General features: G+C 33.5%; 1 protein-coding gene across 1 annotated transcript in view; it reads left to right on the forward strand.

Moving 5' to 3' along the window:
• DTWD2 (DTW domain containing 2) overlaps positions 1-17,268 on the forward strand; it is a 116,552-nt gene extending 99,284 nt beyond the window's left edge. The window contains exons 5-6 of the mRNA XM_046665523.1: positions 10,666-10,794; positions 16,343-17,268. Of these exons, the coding sequence (XP_046521479.1) occupies positions 10,666-10,794; positions 16,343-16,513 (300 nt within the window). The 3' untranslated portion in view covers positions 16,514-17,268. The remainder of the gene's footprint in view (positions 1-10,665; positions 10,795-16,342) is intronic.
• The last annotated feature ends 2,279 nt before the right edge of the window (positions 17,269-19,547 follow it).

Consider the following 19,547-nt stretch of genomic DNA (forward strand, 5'->3'; position numbering starts at 1 on the left):
AGTCACAAAAAAACCCAAAATTTAAGTATTAACTGCTGGGTTTGAATTCGTAGCTATAGTTGTTTATTTTCTGGTGGGTGTGATCAGCGTTCATTAATTTGACCAACATTTATGAACACCAGCCACTGTTTTGGGCACTGTTCTTGACACTAGAATACAGTGGTAAGTAACATAGACAGTCCCTGTCCTAGTGGAGCATACATTGTATGGAAATAGTCACTTAGATCAGTGTATAATTACAAATTAGAGTAAATTCTGTGAATGGAATACAAGGGATGCTTTAAAATGGGGATTTGATTGAACTTGGGGATTCACAAAGACTTCTCTGGCATTTGATAACTGAAGAATAAGTAGTAGTTAGCCAGGCAAAGAGAATGGTAAAGAAATTTCCATACTTAGTCTGGCTGGTATGTAGTGAGGGAGGTGGGAAGAGAATGGTATTGATGACACAGGTGATTTATAGATCATGTTAAGGATTTTACTTAGTGGCAAGCTAAGGATTTTAATCTGAGTAGTGAGTAACGTGATCAGTTTGTTTTTTAAAGAATCACTGGCTGACAAGTGGAGAATAATTTATAAGAAGACTAAAGTGGACATAAGATGTCCAGATCGGCATTTGTAGAGATTTAGGCTAGAAATGATGGTAACTTGAATTGAGTGCTGTCATTAGAGAGAAGGTTACTGGGAAAAAAAAAAGTGTTCTGCTAATAGTTACAAAGGTTTTATATGTTTGTGTCTCTGGCCTAGAATGTTGATCTTATCTAGTAGAAAAAGAACTAATTAATATAAATGGAATTAGGTTCTGGATGTTGCCAATAAATTAAATATACACAAAAAGCTTTTGTATAGATTAAGGAAGTGATGGGAATCTTAATAGGATAATAGTAAGTTCAACTACAGGAGAAGCTTTCCTTGAGCAGATGGTGAAAAACAATATAACAATATACCACAACTTGTGAAATATTATATCTTATCTTAATGATACCTTTATAGTAATTAATGCTTTCCATAAAGAAATGTAGAATTAACATGCCATTATTTTGATTAACCACGTAATACAATTTTCATTTAAATCACTTGAAAAGATGAATGATAAGCTTTGGGAAAATTTAGTTTTAATTTGAAATCAGAACTTTTTCCTACTGAATAGAAAAGAAATCCCTGTAAGTTGATAAAATTCTCTACCTCATATTCTTTTCCCATATTCTTTTCACTCTTTATTGCACTTATTAGTGTTTCACCACTTTTTTGGGTGGTAATTCTTCAGCTTTATATGTATCACTAAAAACTAATTCATTTGTCAAATTCAGTATCTGACATTTATGTAGATATTTTTCATACTACAAAGTTGACAGAATTATACCATCTGTCTGAGTGGAATATATTCTATCATTAATGGCTATTACACAGGATTTTATCTTGTCCAAATTGTGTTTGAATGGATTCATTTAAGGAATAATTAACGCAACAAGTGTAGGCATTATCTAATATCTCAATATGTTGACTATGCTTGAATGGACTGTAGTCTTAATAAAATTAAATTCCACAATACCACAAAATATAATGCATGTTATTTTTCTCTTTAATACCTTTTCAGCTCTCACATAGAAAAGTTTTTACTCATCAATCAGCAGCTATTTCCCAGCACTGTGTTAGACTGACAAGAAGGTAGTATATTCAGGGTCACAACTTGGCTGAGAAGAACAACTTGATTGTTCTTTAAATAATAGTGAAATATTATGTTTGCATGTGTATCTATTTAACATTTCATGTACAACTTTTTCCACTTTGCTGTACAATGAAGAACAGAAGAAACATACATGAGATTTAATCAGGGCCCTGATGGTGTTCGCCTGAATTATGGGAGCTAAAGAGACTCTAAGAATTTTTGAACCTGAAGGAATCTCAGACATTGGTTTAAATCAATTATTTCCTATATTAGGAAAGTGAGACCCCAGAAAGTAAGTAACCTACCCAAGGTCACACAGCTAATTCCTGACAACTATTTTCTGTTTTCAGTTTTGATTTTAGTGTTCTGCATAGCAGAGAAAACTTCTAATACTAAGGAGGGAACTAATACCTATCATGAGAATTTTTAATAATTTCTATCATGAGAATTTTTAATGGCATGTTTTATTTTGAGATTTGCATAAAACATGCATGTAGAGTAAGAAATATTTAACATTCTTATAAGCACCCTTAAAGTCAAGAAATAGAACATTGTTGGCACCCAAAGGCCCCTTTTCTGCCAAGTGTTACTATCCCCTTCGCTACCCTCTTTTTTTACCTCCTGAGGTAACCATATCCTGTCCTTTATTGTAATCATCTCTTGGTTTTTGTTTATAGATGTATGTACCCTTAAATAATACAATTATGCCTATTTTTGAACTTTATGTAAATCAAACCATACTCTATGTGCTCTCTTGTATCTTGTATTTAATATCATATCTTTAAGATTCATCCATGTTATTTTACATACCTGCACTCCATTCATTTTCATTGCTGTATAATATCCCATTATGTGAATATATCACAATTTATCCATTCTGTTATTGGTAGACATTTGGGTTGTTTTCAGCTTGGAGCTATTATGATACGTGCTGCTATGAATATTCTTGTGCGTGTATCTTGATGCCTATGTGCAGGAGTTTCCCTCAGGCATATACCTCGGAATGAAATGGATGGGTCATGGGTTAAGCCTAGTTTCAGTTTTACTGGGTTTAATAGAACTATTATAAAGTGATTGTAACTGTTTACACTCCCACCAGCAATGTATGGGAGTTGTCCTCTCTAATATTTGGTTCTGTCAGATGTTTTAAACTTTTTGCCAAATGTGATGAGCGTTTAGTAGTTTCTCATTTTGCTTTAATTTTCATTTCCATGACTATTAATGTTGTTTAACATCTTTTTCTATATTTATTATTATCCATTTAGATGTTCTCATTTTTGAAGTACCTATTAACATCTTTTAACAATTTTTATTTTAGGTTTTTAATTTTTTTCTTATTGATTTCTGAGAATTCTTTATGTATTCTGGATATGAGCCATTTGACAGCTACATATATTGCAAATATATTCCCTCTGTGCTTGTCTTTTCACTCTTTTTATGCTGTGTTTTGATAAATTGAATTTTAGATTTTAATATGGTTGAATTTTTCAGTCTCTTTTTTCATGGTTAGTGTTTTCTGTAATTTGTTTATGACCTTCATTGTTATCTCTAGCTTGTATTCCCTTATATTATCTTCTAAAAGCTTTAGAATTTTACCTTTTACATTTGTCTTTAATTTACCTGTAATTGATTTTTGTGTTTGGTGTGAGCAATGGGTCCAGTTTCACTTTTTTTTTTCCACATGACTGCTGGGTTATTGGACATTTATTGTCCCAGCACCATTTACTGAGAAAACCATTTTAAACTTATGCAATCATTAGAATGTCACCTCTGTCATATATCATTTGTGCATATATATGAGAATATATTTCTATGCCTTAGATTCTGTTCTATTGGTCTATTTGTCTTTGTGCCAGTTCCACACTGTCTTAATTAATGTTGCTTTACGATAAGTGTAACTGGTAGGGCAAGTCCTTCTACTGTGTTCTTCTTCAAGAATATCTTGGTATTTTTGCCCTTTGCATTAACATATAATTTCAGAATCAGCTTTGTGAAATCTCACAAAAAACCTTTCCAGATTTTTATTGAGATTACATTAATTCATAAATCAAGTTTTTACAGTTAACATCTATACAAGGTTTAGTTTTCCATTCTAAGAACGCAGTCTATGTCTCCTTTTATTCAGATTTTCTGCAATATTGCTCAATAAAATACAGACTGTAATTATTGAGACACTAGTATATAGATATTTATAATTTTACATATTTGATTCATTTGTATGAGTCAAACTATTATAAGTAAATCAAGGTCTTAAAAGTTCTGATACTCTGTAACCCATAATTTCTTATCATTTAGGTATCCTGTACTCTGTATTGTTCAAAGGAATATACCAGCCTATTGTTAACCAACACTTATTTTATGTCTGTCTGCCACTTTTTCTGTCATAAGATCAATTAAACATTACAGATAAGTTACACATGTGCAGAGGTAGAGGAAGATGAGAAAATACACTGAAAACAGTAGGCAGATAAAAGTCATGCAAAAAATGAAAAAATTTCATTTTAAGAGTTATTTTCAAAAATCAGTACAAATTCTTGGTCTATCTTTTCTGTTATATGGTGGTGTTTGGAATGTTTTAAAGAAATATCTGAAGATATAGTTACAGATCTAATTACTTTGGTGATTATTGCACATTTTAATGATAGATCATTTGCTTAAAGGATGAAAGAGTAAAAAATGAATATTTTCCTTGTCTATAAATATATCTTTAATGAAAATATTTCTGCCTTTTTTTTTTTTTAAAGGTTCTAACTCTAGGAGTATTTTATTTACCTAGAATAAATAACTTGTTCAAAGTAACTTATTATTTTCTGGCTTTCAGTAAAACCTCTCTTGTGGTTCTTTCTCCAGCTTCGAAGACCTATTCCATAGCTTTTCTTCCTCCATTCTGTGAAAGTTGACATTTTTCTTCTGGCTCTGTCCTAAGTTCCGTCTCATTCCACACTCTTGACCAGGCTATTCATCTGGATTTATTGCAGTAAAGCTGAGTTACTTCACACTTATGCATTAGATTGTGAAGAAAACATTGTGAATCGCCACACTACGACCATCTTCATTAACAGCTGCAGCAGCAGTAGCACCCTCATCCACATCTTTGCCTGTATTGAGTGCTTACTGTATGGCAGGCTTTGCTAAGCACTTCACGTACATTAGCTCCTTAAAGCATAATTATCCTCTAAGATTGTTAATGTTTTAGGCTCTGAGAGTTCAAGAAACTTGTTTGAGGTCATACAACTATTATGTAGATTTAAATTTAGGTGTGTCTAACTTCACATCATATGCTTTTAGTTGCTGTGATTTTCTGTTTCCCAAGTCATGCACAGTATTTTAATTCAAGGTTATAGAAAAGACAAGTGATTTTAATAAAATAAAATAGCATACAGTTTAGCTTGGAGTAAATTTTAAAATAAAAATCTTGTGGAAAATGAACTTATGAGGTAATTGTATAATATGTGCTTTATTTCACACCTAGCTGATTTGTGATTTACTTTTCAATAACTGTTTGTGAAGCCGTGACAGCTTTTGAAATAAATAGAACTGCTAATTGTTAAGTGTAATTTATCTTTGGTGAAAAATCTTTGACTAGCGAGATGTTATAAAATCAGTTGTTACTTACGTAAGACTAGTAAGTCAGTTTTTAATATTGTAAATTAGTTTCTAATTTAAGTTTCCTAATAAAGGATATAAATTGATGTAAGCCCAAGATGAAAAAATGCATACGTGTAAAAATAAGTTGGACAATTTCAATTTCAGTGGATATCACAAAAGTTAGTTTCTATAGCATTGTTCAACAGAGACTTGTCTTCATTAACTGTTATTGGAAAAAATAGGAATTGGGGTAACGGAAAGTAAAGCCGAGACTTGTAATCTATAGTGACATTCTTCTTTCTGGCATTGTTTAGTGGCATGTTTTGTTAATTTACTGAAATCACTCTGAAGTTATTATAGCTAATAATCTTAAAGATTTTTGTTCTCATGCCTCCTTTAATTTTTTTAAGAGGAAGTTTAGAAATTCAGATAAAACCTTGTTTTATTTAATTATAAGAAATTATTGTATTTCAATATTATTTTAAACTTTGGATTAATTCTGTGAATCCAAAATTTTTTAAAGAACAATCATACCTAAGAACAAGGAGATGGACTATTTGACTCCTAAAGATTACTTCTAATTCTGTGATCTCATGAATCTATGTGTTTTTACTTTCTTTCTGGATGTATTTCCATACCCATAGCTTCTAATGACTTCCCACATGGACTACATTGGAGTTAAATATCTTTATTCACAAGAAGAACCAGTAATCAAGATATTTGGCTAAATATGTCACTCAAAAGGATTTTAATTTTATATCATTATTTAAAGTTCCTCACATTTGAAATTTGTAAATGTTTAATTTTTAGGCTTCTCAATTGTGTATTTGCATTTTATAACATCAAAGTTTCTGTATGTTGGAGAAGCAACATATAACTTTATTTCTCATTTTAACGTGTAAGAAAGTCCTAAATTTTAAACCAAATGTATTCTACAAGTTTTTTTGTAATTTTGGAAATGTGCTTTCCTATAGAAACTATATTGTGAAATGAAGTTTCTTAGCCAAACTTGGAAAGAAATAATTTAAACAATAATGTTTTTAGGAAGAAACACTAATGTTAACATTTTATCTGTAACTAATGCCCTTTTAAACTTTATTTTTATCAAATTTTCTGAATTTCAACATTAATCCTGGAATCTCTACTTTCTGTAAAAACTTTACGGGCTTCAATGTGGCAAGAGTGGAGCAAGGCGTAGATACTGACATTTGTGAGTAACTTTCATACTTGTGTAGGAAAAGATCCCTCCCTCTATATCATTGTTTTTTAAACCATGTTCAGAAGAACCCCAGAATTCTTCAGGAGTGCCTCAGCCTTGTTTTCCAGTAGAGCAGCTTTGTTTTTATTTGTTTCATATGTTAGGATTTGCCTAAGAGTTTGTCCATTTAATTATAAGCTTGGTGATGAAGAACTCAGGTTCTTGAATAAGACTTTATGGATTCAGATATCTACTCTACAGGTCTGATTTTGGAACCTTAATTATTTCACTTCTCTGTGATTTGATTTCCTCATCTGTAGATTGGAGATGATAATAATAGCTACTTCACAGGGTCTTTGTGAGAATTAAATGAGATAATACATATACATTATCTAGAATATCACAGTGTTCAGTAAGTGCGTGAAACTTTGCACGTAAGTGGCTAAGTCTGTGTTAGAGCTGGCACTTGTCGGATGTCAAAGTGAGACTCTGCCACTATTAGAATTGAACTAAACTGAGGGAATGAAAGGAATGAAAGTAGATTAAGGGATTAGGGCTAGAAGAAAAGATTTAGTGCCTCTCTTTCAAAGGGCAGTTTATAAACTCAGATAATGAATCTTGCTTGTGAAGGATCATAGAAGAAAGGCTGCTACAGAAAGGAGGATTTTTATGTGTGTCTTCCAGTGGTCAAGACTTCAGGATGCTACTAAAAGTAAGTTTATTTCAGCCTAGTATAGACTAGAGTTGTTTCAGAAAGGCTGGAAAATAGATCGATTTTCCTAGAAACCTTTAAGGAAGCTGATCAAGTGATTAACAAGTCTTGTGACTCTTAATTATTGAGTGAGAAGCACAATGCTTTATGTCGTAATGAAACTTGGCTTAAAACAGCCTGAGCACAGATAATAAGTAATCACTGCCAAATTATAAATACACAATGTTTGTGGGAGGGTTAATGAATTAAAATTTTAATTTTGTGGTCTTAATTTTTAGTTTGCGTGACAAAGAATAAACTAATTTATGTTACAGTAAATTATTTTAAAAGTATATATGTTATGTTCTGCAAACAAGCCGTGCCATGTTATTTCCTTGGATATTTGTTTGTGTTTTAGCCCTAAAGCCTTAAAGACCGTTACTAAACCACTGAACATGCAATGACATCCAAACTTTTAATGACATAAATCACCTGTGGTGACAAAAATAGTAAAGGTATATCTAGGAAGGAGACTTTTGAAAAAACCCTTTTTGGAGGCATCTGAACAGTGAACATAGCCATCAAGCTGTTATCTGTTATTCTTATATATTAAATATATATGTAAGATTTGATGGAAGAGAAGAAAGGACGGGATTATAACAACAAAAGAATTTACAGCAATTCAAATTTTAGCCAATTCAGAGAATCAATGGAAAAGATTTGAAGCTAAGTCTAGAAATAAGATTTGGAAGAGTTGTCTGTTTCTAAAGTGGAAGTTATGTTATAGGCTCACAATTTATACCAGTAGAATTCTAAGCCAACCGATGATTTTCCTGTTTCTGAAGAAGTTATATTAAGAGCACTCAGACAACTTATATCCATAGAGCACGAACTTCCAAAAAAATCAAAATTACTGAAGCATTCTTTGAGTCTGTGTGGCTTCCAAAATTTGGAAATTAAGATTGTATGTATATAATATATTAATTATATAATGTATTAATATTAAAATATATAATTAATATATAATTATAATTAATGTATATATTATATATAATATTAGAATTGATCATTAAAAGATAGGTTTTAACACGATCAGGTCCAGCTATTTGGTTTTTCTAGGTGAGGAGGAAGTGAGAAACTAAATGACTTGACTGAGATTAACTAATTATTGTTTGATATAATAATCCTGGTCTTTCAATAGATCCTTATTCTATACTGTACTTTCATTGTATGTTAATTTTTTCCTTTCTTAGAATAGTTAATTTTGCCTTGGAGTTTCTTGAACTTTTATTCAGGAAGACAAGGCAATTTCTGGCAAATTATTTGTTATGATGCCTATGACTTTTCAAGAAGATGAATTAACAGGGTTTCTTTTTGCTCTTGGTCATTTACTCATTGAATCAAGTGTGTTATAAAGGTGAAATAGCACATAAGCATAAAAGGAGGAACTGTGAGACGATCATATTAACATGGTCTAATAACATGTATGTTAATAATATGACAGATCTTAGTCATATACTCGTAATATATCTGGCTACTGGATAATTCCCGGAGAGACTATTTGTGAAGGATATTCTAAAGTTTTTTAACATACAAAAATTTCAAATTCTGAGTTTTCGTAAGGTAGGAAATAAAACTCCTCCCTAAAGTAGCAAACTGCTTTTAAAAATCAAATTCATTCCAGTAAACAAAATTTCTCATGTTTCCCAAAGGTTGTGCTGCAATCAGATGTCTATTATAAATTCCTCCAGTGATGACTTGGAATTCAATACTGAAAGCAGTAGTTGGTTGTACTCTGTTCTACTAGTTGACCTGATGAAATATCAAAGCTGTTAGTAATTACAGTTAATCAACGTTATGAATTATTCTTAGTTATTTAATCATAGGCTTTCTTTCATCATTGTGCTTTTCTCAACCATTTTCCTCCATCTCTTTCCCTCCCTGCCTCTACTTTCCATGTTTTTCATTGGTAGAAATGCAGAGTAATTTTAATATGATCATATCTAAAACATTATTAGTCAAATATGCTTTAAATGATGTACTTCAAAATCAAATACATTCTGTAGTGAATCTTTTATGATGCCCTCTTTCCCTCTCTCCCCTCCCCATCTCCTCCTCTTTCTGTGGAAAGAAATGATATAAGTTGTAGAGGAGAATTCTTTGAACAAAAAGCAATCAGAGTAGAAGAACCATATTTCCCATTGTAGTATGACTGCGTGAGAAACAAAGGAGGAATGGGGTTGAGGGACAAGATGGCATGGATGAGAGAGTTTTAATAAAGGAATGAGAGACTCATAGGACTTTTATTAAGAATATTTTATGAGTGAAAACGGAAATTCTCGTCTACCCACACATCCTTAAATGTGATTCTGATCAGAGTGTGGGCTAGGGAGATGGCTTTATGAGTGTAAGATTTCTTGAGTTTAATTTAATTAAAATAGGAATCAAAAGGCCAACATGTCGGCATTCGATTTTCTATTGCTTTTCTCATGTCTGACTGTGCCTTAGACATCAGGTCTCAGCTACAATATTATCTTCATGGAGACAAGTGTATATAATATGCTACTTTTTATCTAAAAAGAGAGGATATATATACATATGTATGTTTGTGTGTGTATGTTTCTGTGTGTTTATACACAGTCACACTCACACATATACACCTATTAGTTTATATTAAGAAATAATGGAAGAATAACCATAAAATAAAAAAACCAGTTGTCAATTCTCCAAAGTGTTTAAACCATTTTCACGACGACTGTGATGTATTAGAGTTTCGTTTGCTCCATATCCTCCCCATTCAGTGGTGGTAGTCTTTTCCTTTTTTTTATTTTTAAAGATTGGCACCTGAGCTAACATCTGTTGCTGATCTTCTTCTTCTTTTTTTTCCTTTTCTTCTTCTTCCCCCAAACCCCCCAGTACGTAGTTGTATATCCCGGTTGTAGGTCCTTCTGATTGTGCTATGTGGGACACCGCCTCAGCACCGCTTGATGAGTGGTGCTAGGTCTGTGCCCAGGATCTGAACTGGCAAAACCCTGGGCCGCCAAAGCAGAGTGCGTGAACTCAACCACTCGGCCATGGGGCTGGCCCCTAGTCTTTTTTATTTTAACTGTTTTAGAGAGTGTGAAATGTTACCTCGTTGTGATTTTAATTTGCATTAAATCATGTTGAGAACTTTTACATGTACCTATCTGCCATTGTGATATCTTCTTGTGAAGAGTGACGTGTCTGTTTGCTCTTTTGCTTACTGGGAGGGTGCTATTAGTCTTTTTATTTTTAATTTATAGGAATTTGTATATATTCTGGGTATATTTTCTTTGTCAGATATATGTGTAACTATTGCCTTGCTTCTACTATTTAACAATAACAAAAGGATATTATGTATAGAAGATATTGATACATTTAATATTTCTAAACTGGCAATTTTAGAAGGAAATTAAAGTAATTATTATTTAAAACACAGACTTTATAGTTTTAAATTTAAAACAAAAATTGCATTCTATTATTCTGTTTTGGTTTCAGGTGCAGTTAAAAACTAGCATTTCTAGTCAGTATGTAATTCGGACACAGCCAACTAATAGGTGCCTTTCTACACTGGAGTGTGCAGCTGTTGCTCTTTCCATCTTGGAGAAAAATATTTACATACAAGAGGTATGTCTGCGGAAGGTTATATAGTTTTTGAAAGTAGGAATTTGGTTAGCTTTTTCCATAAAATTTAGAAATCCATAACTTGTTAAATTTGTAGCTCAAGTGCCAAGTAGAATGTATCTGTGATAGAAATTTGTGCACTTTTATAACCTTCTTTCCCCCTCTGGCGTTTTTCTGTGTTGGTTTAGCATTCCAGATTGCATTATTTAAATATTCATTCTAAGCTGTGCAAACAGCATTTGTAATATGCTAAATTGCTTTTAACTAGCACAACAACTAAATATAGTTTTTTTGGCTAGATTTTTCTTGTGGTATTTTGTATTTCTCTTTTAGTATATTGTGTTTTCTTGTACTTTTTAATTTTTAATTAAAAGAACACTTTACAGCCACTTTTTTTTCTTGCATTGGTGCTTTGATTTGAGGAGATATACCAATTTTTTGTTTATCTTTTTAGCTTTGCTTAGAGTGTAAAAAAGATATAATTTTTTGAGAAAAACTCCTGCAGAATATGTAAAGGTTATAACCTGCAATCATTATTTTACTTAATTTCCATTAGATCCTGATGATTTCATATATAATTAATAATTGTCAGTAAAGAATAATGTTTTAGTGACCTCACTAAACATCTCAATCTTTTGGAACATGTGAGAAACTTTGCACTTATGGCAAAAGAAAAAAATAGCAAGATAAAACTTAAATTTTTGGAGTTTTTTAATTACTGAAAATTTTTGGTAAATACAACTCAAGAAGAAAAGTCAGAGGAAGCGAACATAACTAAATGGAGTTTTATAACTCCCTCCTCTAACACACACAAACAAACACACACACACACGAAGTACTCTTTTTTCTTTCTCTCTATCTCATTATATACTATGTCACTATTATAAAAACATGCCTTAGCCATGAAGGAGATTTCAAGAACGGGTAAAAGATCCAGTCTGAGTAGCTGGATAAGTTACCAAGAAAAAGAACAGAAGACTTTGCGAGCAAGGAGAGTTCAGGAATGCCAGGAGCAAGCAGTGAATGGCCCTTTTCCTCTCTCCTACCCAAAGCCATGGAAAATGTCAGAGTTGGAGACTTTTCTTCTTTTGAAAGAAGTTGGCTTTCACTAGTAGGCTTTTTTTTGTGTGTATCCGTGTGAGTAGACTTCATTTTGGGTCCAGGGAATTTCTCTTTTTCTGTTCTCTCTCCTTTGAGGAAAAAAAATTCATGAGGGACCCTAGATCCTTACCTCAAATGCAGGGAGTATTCTCAGACTTTTCTCCCTCCCCTCTAGCCTTGTCACCTACTCCCATGTACTTGACCATCAACAGAGCACTAAATATATCCGTGTGTTTGTCTTTCTATTTTGTTTATTCACCATCATCCCTGTATTTTCTTGAACAAAAAAACTACACTATTTTTACGTGTCTTAAAAGAAAGATAAAACCCAGTGCTATTGTTTAAACTTGCTTTCTGTACAGTCTCTGTATTTTCCTTTTTCTTGATGTAAAACTCTAGCATCAGCCAACACATACCTAGGACCCATTAAAAGTTCAAATCTTGAGGGAAAATATAATATTCTTTGGCTATAGATTTAAGACTTTCTTTCCTCTCCTGTTTTGGGTGCTGAAGAGAATTCTCTATATACTTATACCTTTATTCCCACAGTTAGAATTGGATCCTTATTGCCATCCTAAACAGCAGCTTGAAGCTTGGTAGTAGTGGTGGATTAATAACAGTAGTTGTGAAAGAACAGGGTTAGGGTTTGGGAAAGGGTTTGTACCACTACTGCTACTGCTGCTAGTGCTCCCGTCTTCCCAGTTCTATAAGATATATCATTCTGGTGTTAATGTACTGTCACAGCAGGGATCCTATCTTATGTTCTGAGTATTACATCTAACAACGGGCAAAGGTTAAGATACAGAAAGGTGAGAGGACCCAGCATCTCTTCAGCTTTTGTTATTGTCTATGGGTCAAATTGAACACAAAATCCCAAAGTAAAAGTGAGGTCCTAGAGTTTTCCTTCTGTTTGCTTTGGTCACCAGGAGTAGTCGTACTAAAGTGGCCAGGAGTAGAAAAAGGATGTTTGATAATGAGATGTGTGATTTGGGGGGTGCTGATAAGATGGTCAACAGGAGCATGAACAGAAGAAACACCCCAAGTTGGTTATCATTACAGCTGGCAAAAAATTAGTTTTCTTAATGGGGGAACCCCAAGCCCAGCCTGTTCAAGTCTGGCTACAATTAAAAAAATAAGTCCATTCCTCTGAGAAACACAGTTACGATCTGCTCTGAACATAGGTGTTTTCTCTCTTTCCTGGGGAGGGAAGCTATGACATACATTTTTTTCCCTAGTATCCTTTTGTTAGGGGCATCCTAATAAAACCTTAAGATGGTGAGGAAGAGTAGCAGTTTTTCAGCTGGCTTCATTCTGTAGAGGTAGGGCTTCTCAAAATAAAGAACTTGGCATAGAATAGTCTTCTTTCTTGACTCTTCCTCATCCTTTATTCTTGAGCAGTGTTCAGACACTTGGAAGTGGCGTGATATGAGCTTTGAAGCAGGTTTGAATGAAAACTTCATCACTTATCATCATTACTTTTTGCCAGTGGGCAATTTCTGTAATCTTTTTATGCTTTGTTTTCTTATCTATAATGTACAAAAAATAGTTGCCTCATAGTATTGTTGTGAGAATTGAATTGGATCATTTGTGTTAATTGCCTGACACCAGGCACTCAGGAAGAGTTGTCCTTTTGCCCCTACTTGCCTCTCTGGTTCTTGATGATAGATTGACAAAAATTATGAACTAAAAGTTGGTGATTTTCATTCAGCTACTATAATATTTACCAGGGCTTTTCATGCCTTGGAAGCTTTGAGCTTGGGGATCTTTTTTCTTATAGAACCTTTTCTCCTTATGCTGTTTTACCTTATGAACTTCTATGGCCCGATGTGGCAAAGGTTTGTGCCCCAGCATAAATACCTCAACTCTACTCAACACCGGAAGATGGGAATGATGGTCCCTTGAAAACTGTCACTTTAGACCTACAGACAAAAGGATCTACAAAACACTCATTCCCCACAAATAAACTTTTAGAAACAAACTAATTTTGTAAGTGGAAGATTTTCTTTGTTCCTCTAAACCAGTCCGTCCCTCATATAGCTTCGTTCACATTGCCTCAGATATAATGTTATTAATTTATATAGAAAAATTATCATTTATTATCAAGTAGTGTACTAAACACTTTAAATGCATTGTTACCATAATAATAACCTTGTAAGGTAGACATTATTTTCCTCATTTTACAGGTGAAGAAAATGAAGCAAAGAGAGATTATATAACTTATCTGGGAACACATAGCTAGTAAATGATTGCATTAGTCAAGATAGGCTAGGTTAGGCTACCGTAATTTAAAACTCCAAAATCAGAATGGCGTCACACAGCAAAGGCTTATGCCTCTCTCACGCTGTCTGTCCAGTAGGATTGCTGGGGACCTCTGCTCACAGCAGTCACTTAGGGATCCAGGCTGATGGAGGCATCATCTAGACACATCAGTTATTCTACTTTCATCAAGGAAGGAATAAGGGGAGGTGGTGAATCATACACCATTTTTAAAACTTCTGCCAAGAGGTGATACACATTATTTGTGCTCACATTTCATTAACCTAAGCAAGTTATATGACCATGCCTAACTTCAAAGGAGGCCAGAAAATGCAGTATGATCATGTACCAGTAGGAGGACTGGCATATTTGTGAACAGCCCTGGTGACTACCACAGAGACAGCGGGGATCTAATCCAGGTTTGTCTGTCTCCAGAATTGCTTCTCTTATTAATTACATCAGAAAATTGATGGAATCTTATCTTCACGAGATAAAAGTTGGAAGCCCTTAACCATGGGAATATGAGTATTCTATCTATGAAGAATCTAATAAATGTCACAAAATAGCAATAGAACCTTCAATTGTCTCAGTCTGTACATAGTCCTGGGTGTGATCTTTCAGAATCCGATCAGTCCATTATGACTGATATAGTCCTTTTCACGTTTCCTCTCTTGTTTGAAGTCATGCAGAAACTATGAGAACACACCTAAGGGGCTTTCTACAGGAATGTAATGCAGAGCTTTTCCAAGATATTTGTCTTTTTCTTATAGCGTATAGCAGTTAGGAATTACATTTGGTTGCATGTAACAGAGCCCTTACTGCAGTGGTTCTTTTTCTCCTGTAAATAAGAAATGCTAAAGTGAGCAGTCCAGGACTTGGGGATGCAACCTGAAAAGGACGTCAGTGACCCAGATTTCTTCTTTCTGTCCTTCATCATGTGTATGTGGCTTTATCTTCATGTTTATTGCCCTTTAGTCACATGATGGTTATCCGACTTCCAACAGTCATGTTCCAGGCAAGACAAAGGGGTGAAAGCCAGTGCCTGCTAAATTTGTCTCATTTTAAAGAGTATGCCTGGAAGCCCCACCCAAGGACTTCTGCTTACATCTCTTTGGATGGACTGTTCCATTAGCCAGTGTAATGTTATGAGTTGGACACATTGCTACTTTGAATGAAATTTTTGATTATTTTAACAGAGAAGGAAAGAATGGATATGGAGAAGCAACTCCAGTGACTGCCACACTTTATGAGTTCATTGTAAATTGAAGTTATTAAGCCCTTTGCTATCACTTATGTTGTACATGTGGGGGAATAAATTTTCACGTAGACATTGTGAAATTCTTGTTGTTAAATCATTGAGTGTTTTTGTTTGTTCCTTTTTTTTTTTTTTTAGCAATCTGCTCAATCAAGTTTTTGCTGTTGTTTAAACTATTTAGATTGGGGGTCTCAGGCCCAAGGAAAGAATCTGACTCAAAATATCTTTAAAACACAGACATAGTGTTTTTATTTTCTTTTTAATTTTTGAAAATAATAACTTTAGGTAGGATATATGCTCCAGTTTTTTTACAACCTCTTCCATTCTCTGTTATCTTACGGGTCCACTCATTTCGCATGTTTGTGTTATAGGGCTGGCCCTATAGATACTGGAATTTAGACAGGTATATATACAGTTAGAATTATTTCAAATGCACCAAAAACCTGGATATCTTGCTTGTATGTGGTCCATGAACTAGTGAGAGAGAATTAATAAACCAGTTACCCATTGCTGCCATCATCTCATTGTTATCAGGTAGCAGGAAGCTTGCCTCAGTCTGTGAGTGAAACTGAATTAACTAATTAGTGTCTAAAGGTTGCTTTTAGTCTGCTTGTTACAGATTAAATTATTATAATGGCAACAAGTTTTTGTGGTGTTTAGCTATATTAGTGTATAAAACTAACTTAAGACTTTATAACCTATATGGAAAATTGTATTTGTGTCTTTTTATTGGAATTCTTTAGTGGTATGTATGGTATGAATTTAGAGAAATTATTTAGAAATAATAATATATTTATTGGAGTGCCTTTTGCTTTTCATAGTTAAAAGCCAATAATAATAAAAAGAAACATAATAATCCCTGTTTCTGAGGAAAATATCTAGACAGAGTATCATGATTTGTCACAGACACTTTTTTAGTATCTCTTTTTATCTTAACAGACATTGCTTCGCCCTCTTCAAGCTTTATGCTCTTTCCAGCTTCAGCATGGTGCTCAAATTCGTCTCAGCAAGGAACATCTTCTGAAAAACGGATTGTATCCTAAGCCAATGCCAAAGAACAAACGCAAACTCAGGAAAATGGAACTGTTAATGAACAGTATTAAAATTTAGTACAGTTGTTCTTATGGTGCTAGTTATGGCGTCTTCAGCTGACAACCCTAAGTTAAGTTTTCATTTAGTTTAAGTCTGGGTTTTTGGCTGTCTAAAGAATGAGAGTTGTGTACTAAACTTGCCCAGAAGAAGGAAGTAAACCAAATAGCCATAAGAGGAAGCAAAACAAAACAAAAATCGCTGACTCAGTAAAAAGCAAGATTTCATACTGTATTTGTTTTTAAAAATGTGCCTCTACTACATTTTTTAAAGTCTGTAATTTGAAATATGATTAGTTGTTGAACTGGATTGGAAGTTCTTGTTTATAAAATGGAAGGAAATTGTTGTGCCTGATTGGGACAGTATTGTTTCCATTAATGATTATAGATAATTAGGTGTAGGCTTATAGTGGAGGATACCTGCATCAGTTTTCAAAATTGTACATGAACTTTGTAGTTTGAAAATAATGATAATCAAGTAGTTTAGATTGAACTTATTTATTTCATAAAATAGTGTAACAGAATAAGGAAACCATTCTTTAGGGACTCAACTTGAGCTCAGTTAATGTGATTAGGTGTTCTATTAATTGCCTTAATTTTTTTTTATTAAGGTATAGTTGATATATAACATTGTATTACTTTCAGATGTGCAACATAATGATTTGATACAGTCATCTGTCACTTAACAACATGGGTATGTTCTGAGAAATGTGCCCTTAGGCAATTTCATCCTTGTACAAACATCGTAGAGTGTACTTGCACAAACCTAGATGGGGTACCTACTACACACCTAGGCTATATGGTACTAATCTTATGGGACCACTGTTGTATATGCAGTCCATCATTGACTGACACGATGTTCTGTGGCACATGACTGTATTTGTATACATTGTGAAATGGTCACCACAATAAGTCTAGTTAACATCTGTCACCATATATAGTTACTACAAAATTTTTTTTCTTGTGATAACTTTTAAGATTTATTCTCAGCAACTTTCAAATATGCAAATTAACTGTAGTCACCATGCTGTACATTACATCCCTATGACTTATTTATTTTATAACTAAAAGTTTGTACCTTTTGATCCCCTTTACCCGTTTCACCCACCTCTCTCCTCTGGCAACCACCAATCTGTTCTCTGTATCTATGAGCTTGTTTTTTTTTTTTGAAATTCCACATGTAAGTAATATCATATGGTATTTGTCTTTTTCTGTCTGACTTATTTCACTTAGCATGATGCCCTCAAGGTCCATCCATGTTGTTGCAAATAGCAAGATTTCCTTTTTTTTATTGCTGAGTAACATTCCATTGTATGTGTATACCACATTTTCTTTATCCATTCATCCATTGACAGACACTTAAGTCTTGGCTATTGTAAATAATACTGCAGTTAACATGGGGGTGCATACATCTCTTCAAGTTAGTGTTTTCGTGTTCTTTAGATAAATACCCAAAAGTGGACTTGCTGGATTATATGGTAGTTCAATTTTTAATTTTTTGAGGAAACTCCATACTGTTTTTCATAGTGGCTGCACCAATTTACATCCCCACCAACAGTGCACAAGGGTTCCCTTTTCTCCACATACACATTAACACATGTTGTTTCTTATCTTTTTGATAATAGCCAGTCTAACAGGTGTGAGGTGATATTTCATTGTGGTTTTGATTTGCATTTCCCTGATGGTCAGTGATGTTGAGCATCTTTTCACGTACCTGTTAGCCATCTGTATGTCTTTGGGAAAATGTCTATTCAGATCTTCTGCCCAGTTTGTAATTGGATTGTTTGTTTTTTCACTATTGCGTTGTATGAGTTCTTTATGTATTTTGAATATTAGTCCTTTGTCAGATGATATGATTTGCAAATATTTTCTCCCATTCATTTTGTTGATGGTTTCCTTTGCTGTGCAGAAGCTTTCTAGTTTGATGTGATCGCACTTGTTTATTTTTGCTTTTGGTGTCAGATTCAAAAAATCATCACCGACTGATGTCAAGGAGCTTACTGCCTGTGTTTTCTTCTAGGGGGTTTATGGTTTCAGGTCTTACATTCAAGTCTTTAATCCATTTTGAGTTAATTTTTATGTATGATGTAAGCTAGTGGTCAAGTTTTATTCTTTTGCATGTGGCTGTTCAGTTTTCCCAATACAATTTCCCAACACAAAAAGAGACTCTCCTTTCCTTATTGTATATTCTTGGTTCCTTGTCATAAATTAATTGACACTGTATGCGTGGGTTTATTTCTGGGCTTTCTATTCTCTTCCATTGATTTATGTGTCTATTTTTATGCCAATCTCTTTTGATTACGATAGCTTTGTAATACAGTTTGAAATCAGGGAGCATGATGTCTCCAGCTTTGTTCTTGTTTCTCAAGATTGCTTTGGTTATTCAGGGTTTTTTGTTGTTCCATACAGATTTTAAGATTGTTCTATTTCTGTGAAAAATGCCATTGGAATTTTGATAGGGATTGCATTAAATCTGTAGATTGCCCTGTGTAGTAGCCCTGATTTTTAAAGAGGTGCATGTAATTTTGAAATAGCATACATTTTCATTTGTAATAACTGGATAAGTTTAGATTTTTCAGTATTCATTGAACAAGTTTTTTGACTCTGTGACAAACTAGTTATATTGAAGTTGTCGTATGGAAATAACTGAAGTAGAATATAATACAACTGTAATTTCAAGAACATGTTTCTGTAACTAGAGCTTTTAAATCTTTCTTAGTGGGCAAAAACTTGAATTTAAGAGAATAAATTTTTTCCACACCCTTGGGAAAGTGTCTACTGAGATTTTGTGTAGAATAAGAGATACATATGTAATATATATTTATATCTCACTTAAATCTCCTGCAGAGTGTACACATTTTGGCAAGAAGAGGAGACTTTGTTTTGTTCTTTATTCATGACTTCTGGAGTTTTCTGTCTCCAGTTTTAAGTCATAAGAAAGAACTAAACGTGATTTAAAAGTAAGCTTGATATGTATGTGTGAATATGTGTTACTTGAGCATGCACCAATGGTTATTTCTGACCATTTTTATCCTTTTGTATTTGTTTATTGTTGA

Source organism: Equus quagga, chromosome 7 (assembly GCF_021613505.1).
Source record: "Equus quagga isolate Etosha38 chromosome 7, UCLA_HA_Equagga_1.0, whole genome shotgun sequence".
NCBI classification, from domain to species: Eukaryota; Metazoa; Chordata; class Mammalia; order Perissodactyla; family Equidae; genus Equus; species Equus quagga.